Source organism: Podarcis erhardii (genome assembly GCF_964252035.2).
Source record: "Podarcis erhardii genome assembly, chromosome: Z".
NCBI lineage: Eukaryota > Metazoa > Chordata > Lepidosauria > Squamata > Lacertidae > Podarcis > Podarcis erhardii.
Genome location: NC_138504.1, coordinates 24,971,983 through 24,985,419, shown reverse-complemented (window position 1 = coordinate 24,985,419; position 13,437 = coordinate 24,971,983). Strand labels below are relative to the sequence as shown.

At 38.3% G+C, this 13,437-nt stretch overlaps 1 protein-coding gene and 1 long non-coding RNA gene across 3 annotated transcripts in view; one reads left to right on the top strand and one right to left on the bottom strand.

Moving 5' to 3' along the window:
- LOC309333486 (phosphatidylinositol-binding clathrin assembly protein-like) overlaps nt 1-7,105 on the top strand; it is a 43,383-nt gene extending 36,278 nt beyond the window's left edge. For both annotated transcript variants that reach the window (XM_081847058.1, XM_081847057.1), the window contains 6 exons: nt 135-251; nt 352-382; nt 1,988-2,108; nt 3,311-3,367; nt 4,537-4,644; nt 5,875-7,105. In XM_081847058.1, the coding sequence (XP_081703184.1) occupies nt 135-251; nt 352-382; nt 1,988-2,108; nt 3,311-3,367; nt 4,537-4,644; nt 5,875-5,889 (449 nt within the window). In that variant the 3' untranslated portion in view covers nt 5,890-7,105. The remainder of the gene's footprint in view (nt 1-134; nt 252-351; nt 383-1,987; nt 2,109-3,310; nt 3,368-4,536; nt 4,645-5,874) is intronic.
- The window catches only part of LOC309333642, a 29,007-nt gene that overhangs the window by 6,312 nt on the left and 9,258 nt on the right, over nt 1-13,437 (bottom strand). The gene's annotated exons all lie outside the window — the stretch shown is intronic.

The following is a 13,437-nucleotide window of genomic DNA, read 5'->3' as shown; positions in this document are numbered from 1 at the left end:
TTATTGGGAGAAGGGGATTTCTGGGTGGTGGTACCCTTTTTTGCCTTCTGTTACCAGTTGAAATGATAGCTGCAAACCAATAATACTCTTTTTTAAAAAGGTTATCTCCTTTGTACCCAGTCTTTAATTTACAGATGATGTATTGCAACCAACAGTACAAGCTCAAAATCAGAGAGTAGCTTTAATTGGTCAGCACAGTGGGAAGATTTTGGCCAATGACCTTGATTCTTCACTTGCTAATCTGGTTGGAAGTAAGTTTAACACTTTCATTTTTAAAGAAAGGTTTCCCTATGTTTATTATGAAAGGAATTCTAAATCTTAATTAAATGTTTTTTGTGTGTTTTATTACAGATCTTGGCTTTGGAGGAACACCATCGAAAAAGTGAGACATATATTCCTTAATTCCTTAATTTCATAATTTCTAATTATATATTGATGAAAATGTCCTTGACTTGTGTTTGCATTGATGAGCTATCACAGAATTTTCTAATATTCAGTGTTGAGCCAATACAATCATTCTGTGAGAGCAAATATTGCCTAACAGAACAGACCTTAACCTTCAAAAGGAGACATTCAGCAATAGCTTTTTAAGATTGTTTTGAGTTATTAAGAAGATTTATAACCTGCCTTCGTACAAGCCCAGGGGTTCAAGGTAGTGCATTTTTTTTTTTGTTTATTTTGGTTACATATTACAAATACATATACATACAGAAAAATAGAAAAAGAATTAAAAAAAAAATAGAGAAGAAGAAGAAATAAAAAACATAAGAAGAAAAAGAAAGAAAGTTTTAAAAGCCTGAACATCTTCAGTTATACATCTTTGTATTTACAAGCCATCTTTTTACAACTTCTGGCTCATCTCCCTTATTTGTAACTTCCCGCCTCCCTTAAACGACTCCTAATAATTCATTATTTCTTATTATCTGTATTCAGTTGATAAGTCTGTGGAGAGCATTCTAATTGCCAGTGGGAGTTTAATCTACACTAAGCCAAGCGAAGTCTTGGGAACCTCTTTTTTCCATATAATTTATGAAAACATCCAGTTTTAACATCCAGCTAAAAATACAAAATTAAGCAAATATTAAAAGCAAACCCAGTCTCCCCATGTAACACCTGGCTGTTCTGGTAGTCATTTCCGGGCCACGGTTGGGGCACAAATCCCACTCCAAAAACATGTGACGCAACTGATTTCATGAATAGCACTATTGTTCAAGTATTGGAAAAGAAAGGTTTGTAAAACTTTCACCATCCTGCCAGTCTCTTCTGACTAGAGGGGAAACAATCCAAATGTTTTAATTCTAAACATTCAAAAATTAACATATATATCTTGCTATAATCAATAACTAAAACAGGTAAAGAAGAAGTCCCAGAGTAAAAGATGTTAAAAGTCTAATTTAATTGACTAAAACAAATCACAAATAGAATTTGCCTGTAAGTGCAGTGACATCAAACTTGCCACCATGTGCTCTGAGTCGTGCTTCACACCTTGGGTGTAGAGATGCTATCAATAAGGCACAGGGTGTGGGATGTTCCTGGTGCAGGTGAATTGTTAACATTGCTAATAAAAATATTGTTTTGACCAGGTGGTGGGCTGGTTGGTATGATTTAAAATTTGCCTAAACCTCTGGGAACTGCTTTGTGAGAGCAGTTTCCGATGTATAAAGCCAGCTGAGTTATCTGCTACCTTACCAGTGTAACTCACAAAGTTTTATGGAAATTTGGCTCTCTTACTTGCCAGGCTCTTTCTGAAGTAAGCACACCTTGAAACAAATGGAGGAATTAATTTATTTTGCAGTTATGAATTTAATAAAAAGTAGATGTGGTGTTTAAAAAGTTACATATACCAAATGCTATGATCCAGGGGCCGTGAGGTGTAATTATAGTGGCAGCTAAAAGAAATTAGTGATTAACAGAACAGTTCCGTATATTGCAGTATCATTTCAGCTGTTCTCCATATGTAACTGCTCAACTTTCAATTCGTTTTTAGATCTGATATGCAGTGGAATCAGCCTACAGAGAAGAAACTTACTGGTGGAACCAACTGGCAAGCGAAAACAAGCACCTCAACTACATGGAATACTGTCCCTATTCCTCCTGCTCCACAGATGGTAATACTTACAGTATTTTCAGTCTTTAAATTGTTTGTGTGTTTGCCTTTCCCCTGTATTTCACAAAGCATTCTTGTCAAAATTTTGAGAGGAATTTACCAATAAGGCTTTGGCATGAAATTTTAGAATCCCAAGGGAGAGGATTTGGACATAAAATAAATTGGAGGTTACAGTGCATCTTGTATAACATGTAAATACTTTAGTACCTTCTAGATGTGATTCTCTGTATTTTTAAAAGTATTTTTGTGATAAAAATATTGGCCAGAATCCAAAGAACTACTTAATTGCACATTAGGGGCTAGTGCTACCCTAGTGGAATTGTTGCCTTGTTTTTCTCTGAGCACTTTACAGCCATCATAAACTGGCTTTGAGACTCCCCTTCAAGATGTTTATATTTTATTACTTTAAATGATTTTAATGTTGTAAGCTGCAGAAGGAAAATACTGTATTCTGAAGGTAGCTAATGTGTACTAAATTGAAATTAAAGGGCTTTGGAGAAGCAGCTGAAGAGAAACAGCCCTATAAACCCTGGTACATGTACACTTCTGGTCTCCAGTTCTTTGTGGATTGGTGTTTTATTTTTGATAGGATCCTGGCAGATAAGGCAAAAATTCATAGCCTTGTATTCCAGCTTCCAGTAACAGGTGCTTGATGCCTTCTAACTTGTTTGTAGTAGCACAGATTGCAGCTTTACTGTTTCGGTGCGAATTGCTCTTATGTGTATAAATGGTAGCTCTTTCTTAGATATCTATTATGCTTCCTGGTTGCTTCAAATCTGAGCTGAAAAGCATGAATCAAATTAATGAAAATATTCTCCTTAGCTATTCCTTCCTTATATGGAAAGAGAACTTTCTCTGTACAAAAGAGCAGTCAAATAATATAGCTGCCCCGTAATTTCACTCAGCCACATTGCTTTAATTCTTTTTGAATGTACAGTTACATGGTGTGCGAGACTGAGGATAATTAACTTCATAACTAGCTTGTCTTGTTTCTAGCTAAAGTCATTCTAGTTTTGGTATCCTGCTACTCCCAATAATTTTCTGTCCCTCCTCCTTTTTGCTATGCTAGAATGGAGTACCTTATCTTGGATATGCAAGTTCCTATCCTGCAAAATAAGATGCATTTTATACAATTTCTTCAGTGTTAGCAGTGGAATTTGTAGCCAAATTTTATATGCAATCTCCCCCCCCCTACTGTCAAAGGTACCTGCTCCAGTAACCTACCCACTGAATACACCTCAAGTGCCTGTGTATGGAATGGTAAGAATATTCACTCTTTATATTTATATAATACATTGAGAAGATGTTCTATTTTGAATGTCATACATCGTAATTTGCAGCAGTCTAATGAGCCTGAAATCTCAAGTACTAATTCTTTTGTTATTCTGTTGCATTGTAAAGTAGTCTGAAAAGCTTCTGCATGCACAAGGGAAGTCACTGAAGTATTTTTTATCTTGCTTCCCAGTACTTACCAACATTTTAATCAAAGTGTGGTATAAAGTTTTTCCCACTGCTTTACTTGGATGTCCTAAGAAATGTCTTTTATATTATCCCCACACCACGTTTTAAGATTTGCCAGTGTGGTCTTAACATCTTTTAATAGATGCAATTTTAGCATCCCCTTAGAGCAAGACCTTTTCACTAGTTTGTCCCTCCCCAAGGAAGTTATCTTAGCCTCCTCATCTCTTTCTTGAAACAGACACAAATATTCTGTCTCCACCATGTTTTTATAATGATGTCCACAATAGCTTAGGTATGGAAATCTGAGGCTAAAACAGAATTTTAGTCATATTTTATGTAACTGATTCCATTCGTTTGGTGGTGTTTATTATTTGGTGCCCATTCATTTGGTGGTGTTTAAAAGTGCATTCAAGTTGTAACTTAATCCACCCCCACCATTTATGTACAAATTCCAAAGAGGTGAAATACCTTGGCTGTATCTGAACTCCTGCATTTATAATTATGCTCATGTTGCTCTATGACAATTTATTATAGAAGCTGGCCATTACAGGTGGGTGGAATTATCTGGTCAACACACTTCTGAGGCATTTCAGTTCCTTGAAAGCAAATTCAGCCCTCCATCTCTCTCAGATTTCAGGCAGGGAAAATTATCTTCTCTGCCAGACTCATTGGAAAGCTGCTTCCTGTAAGAATAGATGTCACTGGGCTAGATGGATTAGTGGTCTGACTGTTGAAGACCACATGAAGACCACTGTCTGAAGAGTGCAGAAACTGGCCACTTCAGCAGTAGGAGTACTGTGTTCATGCATAAGCGGCTTCTGCACCTAGCCTTGAGAGCTTTGGCGTTAAGTTGCTGAAAGGGAAGTAGAATTTGTTTAGCTTTCAAAATATATAGATAGAGCAACCGTGTTCAAGCTCAGAGGATCAGTAAATGACTTTATACATTCCTGTTTCTGTCTGACATTTAGGTACCTGCTCAGATTGGAGCTACTCCTATTATGGCACCCCAGCCTATGATATATACCCAAACCAGCCTAAGGCCAACAAATCCTTTTGCACCTATCTCTGGAACACAGGTTAGTGTATTCCTTAGCATAAAGATGAAACTCTTCATGATTTCTGTAGACTGTTAACAGCACTTGCTACTTTAAAATATTTATATACCGCCCCTGATTGGTCAAATCTGCTCCTTAGGCTGCAAAACATCATCACCATCACTATTTATATTCAACTATCTGTGAGTTTGAAAGGATACTGGTATGTTCTTTTACCGCCTCAGATCCTAAAGTACTTGCCTCACAGCACTGAGACCCCCTCCTAATGAAAGTTAGGCAGGCTAAGACTTTCAGATAGAGCTTGATCAGCTCCACTAAAAGAGTTACAGAATGAATCAAATATACATTTATTTAAAATGTTGTTGTTGGTTTTTTTTAAAAAAGCAGTTATGGGCCCTTCAGCAATGGGTCTGTCAGCAACTGATTGTGCCTGGATGTTGCTAGCAGGAAACAAACCAGTTCTTTGTTTCTTATTTTGTTTTTTTTGTTGAAAACAGACAAAAAAAATGTTTGCCTAATTTGCAATTAAGATGTATTTTATTGTAGTTAGTAGAGTAGTGGAACTTTTATTGTGATGAACGTTCAAAAGTTAAGACTTGATACCTTGTAGTTCAACTTTAAGAAGCAGGGCTTCACCCAAGCCTCTGATTGATCAGCACAACTTTTTAGAGATATTCCTGGGATATTATTAAGCAGATGGAAGGTGATCTGTGATTTTAAATTTTTACATGGTTTTAGTGTGTGTATGTGGGACGCGGGTGACGCTGTGGGTTAAACCACTGAGCCTCTTGGGCTTGCCAATCAGAAGGTCAGAGGTCTGAATCCCCGCGATGGGGTGAGCTCCCATTTCTTGGTCCCTGCTCCTGCCAACCTAGCAGTTCGAAAGCACGTCAAAGTGCAAGTAGATAAATAGGTACCGCTTCGACGGGAAGGTAAATGGCGTTTCCGTGCGCTGCTCTCGTTTGCCAGAAGCGGCTTAGTCATGCTGGCCACATGACCCAGAAGCTGTACACCGGCTCCCTTGGCCAATAAAGCGAGATGAGCGCCGCAAACCCAGAGTCGGTCACGACTGGACCTAATGGTCAGGGGTCCCTTTACCTTTACTAGTGTGTGTATGTATAAAATAATTGTTGTGCACCAGAATTTTGTTTTAAAAAATATATGAAAAAGCAGTTTACAAGTATTTTGTGAATAAAAATATGTAACCTTAATGACTTTCATTCAGCTTGTTTGTCTTTATATATGTTGCAGATACAATTTATGTAGACCTGCCAAAGCAGCAAGACACTTTGACAACCAAATATTGGTAGAAAGAAGACAGAACTTTTGAACTGCGGTCCTCACTAGGGCACATACCTGCTTCCCATACAATATCAATTACTTTGAATTGCTGTGCTTTAGAGATTATTGTTATAAGTCACTATGGTATGAAATCATGTTTGGTTTTGGATAGCATAAGACTGTTTTCAGTGGAAAGCTGAAGTATTCTGAAGCTGAAGGTCAGCAAAATATGTAAGGAGAATCCTGACTTTCCCTTTTTAAATAAGAGCTTACTTGGAAACTCTTTGCAGCATTTCCATGCAACAGCTAGCCTCTAGTAAGCTAGTGGAGGGTATAATTATTTTATTTATTTTCTCCCAGAATTCTGTGGCCGTTGTTACCATGGCACCACATAATGAAGTTGAGCAATAAACCTTTCAGATACTCTTAAGCAGTACCTGATACAATAAGACTCTGAGAAGAATCTTGCATTATCAGAAATGCCAATATTGACTGCTTTTTCTCATGCTAGACTAGCTTCTTCTAATTCACAAATTTTGTACTGTGAGTTTTAAATGCTGTGAATCAACTTTTAACTAAATGTAGGCCATTAACAGAAAACTATAGTCAATTGGCATTTCAGCAGAGCGTTGCCTTGCCAAGTGATAGAGCTATGCTTTGGCAGAGACTGGGGCACCTGACCTATTCTGAAGAAAATAGTATGTTACAAAGTAAGAGTGTGTGCAGTCCTGGCATGGATGGCAATAGCTGCACTTCCTTATGCAGCCTCTTATGTACAGATAGCAGCATCATTTCATACTTTAGCTAGAGTTGCCTTCATGTCCCAGAAAAAAGTCTGCAGGTGGCCAGCAGCAGTGAGTCTGGGAAGCTTTTTGCCCTTAATTTAAGATGTAGGGCACCAGCATTTTCTTAGTCATTCATCATTTACAGTGCTGCACTTTAAGAACTGGAAAATTGTGTTCCTGAGCTCCTCTGTCCCTCTATAGCTTGCGACCCATGTTGTGGGTAAAGGAGCAAAAGAAAATTTTAAAAGGGCCAGTCACTACATAAAACAAACTTTTTTGGGGGGGAGGGAGTGTAAATATTTGTAAACCCTGAAATACAAAAAAAATCTAGTGCTGCATAATCTTTTCTTCTTCTTTGTAACACATTCAAAATGCAGATATTGTACTGCTTTAAGACAAAACAAAATAAAAAAAATCCTTCCAGTAGCACCTTAAAGACCAACTAAGTTAGTTCTTGGTATGAGCTTTCGTGTGCATGCACACTTCTTCAGATACCTGAAGTATCTGAATACCTGGGTATCTGAAGAAGTGTGCATGCACACGAAAGCTCATACCAAGAACTAACTTAGTTGGTCTTTAAGGTGCTACTGGAAGGATTTTTTTTATTTTGTTTTGACTATGGCAGACCAACACGGCTACCTATCTGTAACTGCTTTAAGACATTTAGCTCAAATTTCTTTTGTATTGAAAAGTTCAGACCATTATCCTTCAAGATACTTAAGATATTATTGCAGTGTAGGAGAATGTAAGATGGTCCGTGATTTTCAAACACAATGCCCCAAAATAATGAAAGGATTACCTTAAACATTATTTTTAAATTTGTCAGATGGAGTCCAGGGCATACCTATGAGGGGAGATGGGAAGCAAAAAATGATGATTATTTATTTTTTAAAAGAACATTTTAACTGAAGAAAGCGTGTAAACTGGTTCTTTCCTTTCTATCACTGCTGTGATGATTTTCTTGTCTTGAGCTCATTGCGGTAGCAATAACAGCAAAAAGCCTCTCTCTTAAATGTCAATGTGGCTTTCTTTCATTAAGCTTGCCCCTTTTTATCATTTAAAACTTTTTGCAGCACTTGAGCTTGATCTTCCAAGTGTTTTTGCCAAGTTATTGGCCCTTGATCCGTGGGAAGGGATTTGCAGAAACAAAAAGTACTTTTGTGGCTCAGGCTGTGTCAAATTCTAGAAAACCAGTCTTTTCCCTGTGTCTTTTGTGTTTGTTAATATTGTGCCAAGAATGTAAATATATATATATATATATATGCTTGCTTCAAGAAAGATATACTTGTTTTGTCAAACTAAACATGATTTTTTTAAAAAATCAAATCGTTTTTTTACATATGTGTTTGCAATTTGTAACCACTAACTTTGTATGGATTAAATGTTGCAAGTTGGAAAAAACGTTTCAGACCAAATCTTGGACATGTACTGGCAAAGACATAAACTGGATGCATGTACAGTAATTAAATGTGGAAAGTGAATTTTCAAGGGCTTTGGGCTTTAATGTTCTCTCCTGGTTTGTCCAAAACCAATATTTATTGTAGCCCTATACAAGCTGGAGCAGCTTACTTAAAGGCCTTGTTTTAGTTGATATTCTAGTGAGTTAATTCAAATGATCCTCATTTAGGATTTTAAATCATGCTTCTAACCAATTTTCTGTCTTTTAATCCAATTTGGATCAGTACATGTATTTAAATTACACAGATTTTATAATAACTAGCTAAAATGTTTGATCTCAGAGGCTGTGACCATGTAAAGTTTGGGGTTGTAAAATAGGCAGCAACCTTTTTTATCCCCCAGATATTATTTTCTAATAATTCAGTTCAACTGTGCTTAATTTATTGCATTTACTGGCTGCAGTCTTACAGCAGGGAACTTCATGCAATACCCACCTCCTCAGAGAGAGGGCAGCTTCAACTCTCCAAATGAATGGGTTTATGTATGTCGTTTATGTGCTTTCTACAACATTATACAGTAATCATTGATGTATCCATTAAAATCAGATTCAAAGCATAATAATAGTCACAATAGTCCCATGGTAGCATAAGCCCCCAATACTTACACATTCTTGCTTCTATTCATATGCAATTTAATTCATTAAGGAAGACTGGATTTTGTAATTTCTCTTTTCGTATCTAACTTGCCAGCTCAGTGACCTGAACTCAAAATGTTACTGAGTATGTGCATCTTCTCATGCTTGCAATATTTGTAAGCAGTGTGATACTTGCACAACCTAATTTAACCTTTTCCCTACAACAAATGTGTGGGGATTCCCCCATTTTCATACATGAAGGTAACCTGTAAACCCTAGTAACAGCATTGCTCTTAACCTGTAATGATTATTTGAGGAATTCTTTTTAAGAATTATTGCCCACTATACTGGTGTAATTTTTGTGAGATTCAGTTTTACATTCTGTCTCCAATAACCCTAAACTTGGAGGTTGTGCTTTTATAATAAGTGATTATCTATTTGTTCAATAAACCAATGGCATCTTGTCCAAAAAAGTAAATAAATGTCAGAAGCTGTATTTTGGCTGTCAATATTAGTACTGAACCTTTGTAGGTAATAGTCTGTAGTTCTTTAACTTATATATAAAAACCTCCCTCCTTATCAGATCTTTAATGTGCAATTGGTGGGGTGGTTCTTGAGTATGATTAGAGTGCTGTCTTTGCTTCATATTTAGGTTGCCGCAATTGAGAACAGTGGCAAGGTGTGAGATCAAAATAAATTGGGGAAAGAGCAGAATACAGCCATGGCTAGTCCAGTGGTGGAGGAAGCCTTTCAGGCACGTGGGGTGGGGTGAACCGCCCATAGCGGTGGGGCAAACTGCTCATAGGGGTGGGGTGCTCGGCGCTCATAGGGATAGAACGGGGTGCTCAGCGTCCCGTGCCATCCCCATGGGCACTGCCACGCGCTGCGTCCCTGTGGGCGCTGCCGCGCACCCTGTGCCATTCCTATGGGCACCAAGCGCCATGGGGCGCGCAGTGCCCATAGGGACAAGACCGCGCCCTTAGGGATGAGACGGGGTGTGTGGTGCCCATAGGAACAGGGCGCACACCGGGGCCTCAGCCACCCTACAGCTGGGGGGGAGAGGCAGGCGGACAGCGCAGAGCCTGCGAGCGCTGAGATGCGTGGCTTGTGCGTGCTGCAAGCTCCGCAGTGACGAGTGCTGCCCGCCATTTTGTCACCCCACGTCAGGGTGGCACCCAGGGCGGACCGCCCCTCCCCCTCCCCTTTGTACCTGGGCTAGTCAGCCCTGCAGCCACACTGGGTCTTTAGGGAATTGTCTGTTCTTATGGAAAACCAAAATAACAGTTTGGTCACAACTGCTAGCACCACTTTCTGTGCCAAATCTGGAGAATTAGAACTCTCCTATCTCTGTGGAGGTGGGTTTATCACTCTTCCTTGCTGAAAGATTGCAGGGCATCTTTTTTTTATAGCTGACCCTAGCAGTTAGATGGTGGTCACTGTTAACATTATTGAAACTGCATTTGGGGTTGCTGTGGCCAGAATTACACTTTTATTTGTCTTGCCAGAAATGCTAAAAGTACAGGTAGCTGTACTATTTTCAACTTCCAGTTGGCGAAAGGTTGTTTACAGTGGTATTAGTGGTGTTTATAATTGAACTGTCTGAATAATGTTAGATTATATGTATTTAAAGGTTTTTAAAAGCCAATAAGATGTCCATCATACATACTTGACATTTGCTGCTTCCCTATTAGATATATTAGCAGGTTAAAGCTAACTATAAAAATAGCAACTCAACTAAACTCAGGACAGGATTGCACTGCATATGACATCGTTGTGTAAATTTATTATGAGAGTAAGATGCTGACCAACCTACTGCCTTCTCAAAGATACTGACTTTAGAGAATAACTCCTGCCTTATGAATATATTGGTATCATTTCTATTATTCATTATTTTAGGGCAACCTTCCCATGCTGACAGGGCTGATGGTAGTTGTAGTCCAAAACATCTGGAGGGCGCCAAGCTGTGGAAGGTTGCCATAGTGTTTTGGCCATTAACGGGTTGACTGCAAATATGTGTTTGTGGTCCTGAAATATTTGCAGGTGAAGCAATGTGGTGGTGGTCTTGTCACAAGATTATCCTTAAGGCAGTGCTATCCTTAAAGCAGTGCTACAAGGCTGCCATTTTAAAAGCTACAAAACCAAGGCAGATTTATTTCATCTGTTTTTGTTCCATTGTTTCCATTGTATTTAGGGTCACAGCCTAAATCTTAAGATTGGTGTGTCCTGGCTTTAGTTGTGTTTGATACTTTTATAGTTTGATAATTAGACTGGTAGGTCAGGGTTGTAATTCCCACAGGTATTCAGAGAAAAATGCATGAAGCTGAGGAGAAAGAAATACACACACTCACACTCCCCCCCCCACACGTGGATTTCTGTGTCAACACCATTTTCTGCATTTCCCATATTCAACTCTGATTAGAGATTTATTTTTGCTTTAAAAAATACATATAGGTTATTAAAATGGCAAGAATTCTGTCTTAAAAGCTTTGGGAAGCATGGACAGTTCGATTATAATATTATGATTTCGTACATTCTTAAAACAGGATGAGAGCGATGGCAGTTTCATCATGTAGCTTCTAGAAGAGTGTGTGAGAATCTGAAGGGTGATAGGTGCCCTTGTACAGAGAGTGCTCTCTCTAAGGGTCAGATTAGACATGATGATAGTGGCTGTGCTTTTTTTGTTCATGTCTCTGCCTCGTTTTCATATGGAATGGAAGGTGCCGTCTGAGCTTAATATTAGAAAGCATGGACAGGCATGGAAACCAGAGCCCGTTCCCTCCCGTAGTCCATTGCCCACATGTGCCCCTCCAGCTCTGCTTCTACACTGGAAATGAAATGAGCTGGGAGTAAATAATGGGCAATGAGCCCCATGTAGTTATGACATGGACTGGGAAGAGTCAGTCCCCTTTATTGTTGCAAACCTGTTGCAGTTAAAGCCAGCCTCCACCTTACCCCACTTTATATGAGACCCAGGAATAAATAAACATGGCTGCTATGGTCATATTGGTTGGCCATAAGAATAGAAATGTGATATTAATGGGTAATATTGTCATACTTGAAAATGTCTCTTCTAAAGCTGTTGCTCCTTTTCCTAGATATACATTCATTTTTTTAAAAATGTAATAAAGACATTTTCAGTCTCTATAAGAATGTGTAGAGCTTAAAAAGAAAGCAAGTATACTTTTTGGGTTTTTTTGTAAAATGTTGTCTTTGACTTTAAAATTAAATACAGGGTGTACCTGAATCTGTTTGGGGTTTATTGATGTGTGGTAAGGGTGGACTACAATTTTAGAGTAGAATGCACTGTGGATCAGTGCTTTTATTTGTACATAAAAGGGAAAACTTCTTTTCTTTTTAAGTAGCCTGCATTTTGAGAATAATATTGACATGCGCTGTGTACCAGTCACTTATTTCCATTTTAAAGATTATATTTTTGAGTAATGGGGAACTGTACGTGCTATCTCTACAGTTTCTAGAAATTACTTAGAAATGTTGCTTTTGAATATGTAATTTGACTTCTTGGCTGTCCCATGTACTGCTTTAGTATGTATTGTGTACCTCATACCCCCAGCTTTCTGATGATAGCATTTATTTTAAAATATTGTAATAACCAATGCAGTCTTTATTCTTCTTCTCCCCCTACCCTACCAGTTTGGTAAATAATTTGATGCAATTGTATTCCTTTATAAAATACTTGGCTGGAATTTTCTTGAAATATTGGAAGCAGGGGGAAAAGGTGTTAAATGTGTATGTTGTTCTGGGTTTGGTTTTCTAATTGATAATTTCAATTCATTGTTCCCAATATTCTCTTCCTTGCCCCACCCCAATGCAATAGGTATGTGCCTTTATATATATATTAATTTGACAGGTGCTTCCTGTTTGCAGGATGACTCTTTAAAATTCTTGTATAATTTTTGTCACAGCAGGGCAGTATTGATAATTCATATATTTGTATTTCAAATATGATTTAAATTGCATATTGTATCTGATATAGAAAATGTATCGGGGGGGTTTTTCTGTAGTATTTGATCGTTTTCTATTCTGTAGGTAGAACAAGCAAGGAAAACCTCGTTGTTGGAGAAGGTTGGAAGTTTAATTGGGTTTTCAAGCAGGTTTTAGGTCCCATGTGCTCACTAAACAACATGCAGCGTTGGTTCCAGATAGTTAGTAGCACATAGCTCCCATTGTAATTAATGGGACAAGTTAGTAGTAACTTGATTACTGCCTTAGTCTGATATAACTGCCTTAGTCTGGGATCAACCTATGGTGTTGAGTTTGTTGAACAAGCCTCCTTGCAATCAAGAGCATATGCCACTAACTCCATTAACTATTTCCTTCACAGAACAAATAGCAGATTGGGGGTGAGTGGGTGTCAAGATTACTAGAGTGTAGGGGAAAGGCTTAAACCCTGCTTCTTGCATATTATGACCCAGACACCTGATTCTCACTATTTCCTCTCTTTTCCTTTTTAAGACACATGAAATCGGGTTACTCATTTCTTGCACTGTCTAACATGGTCCCAAGAGGTCAGTTGAAGGGAAGGAGCTGCTTAGTGAGTCTTACAGTCTTTGCAGTTCGGAAAGCAACTGCTTACATCAATAGTGCTAGTGCAGGCAAGGAGAGTCTCAGCAAACATGGGGAGTTCATGACACACTAGTGCCATTTACCAGCTATTGGTGGAAGCAACAGGATAAAAGTTTCTCAGACACAGCATTT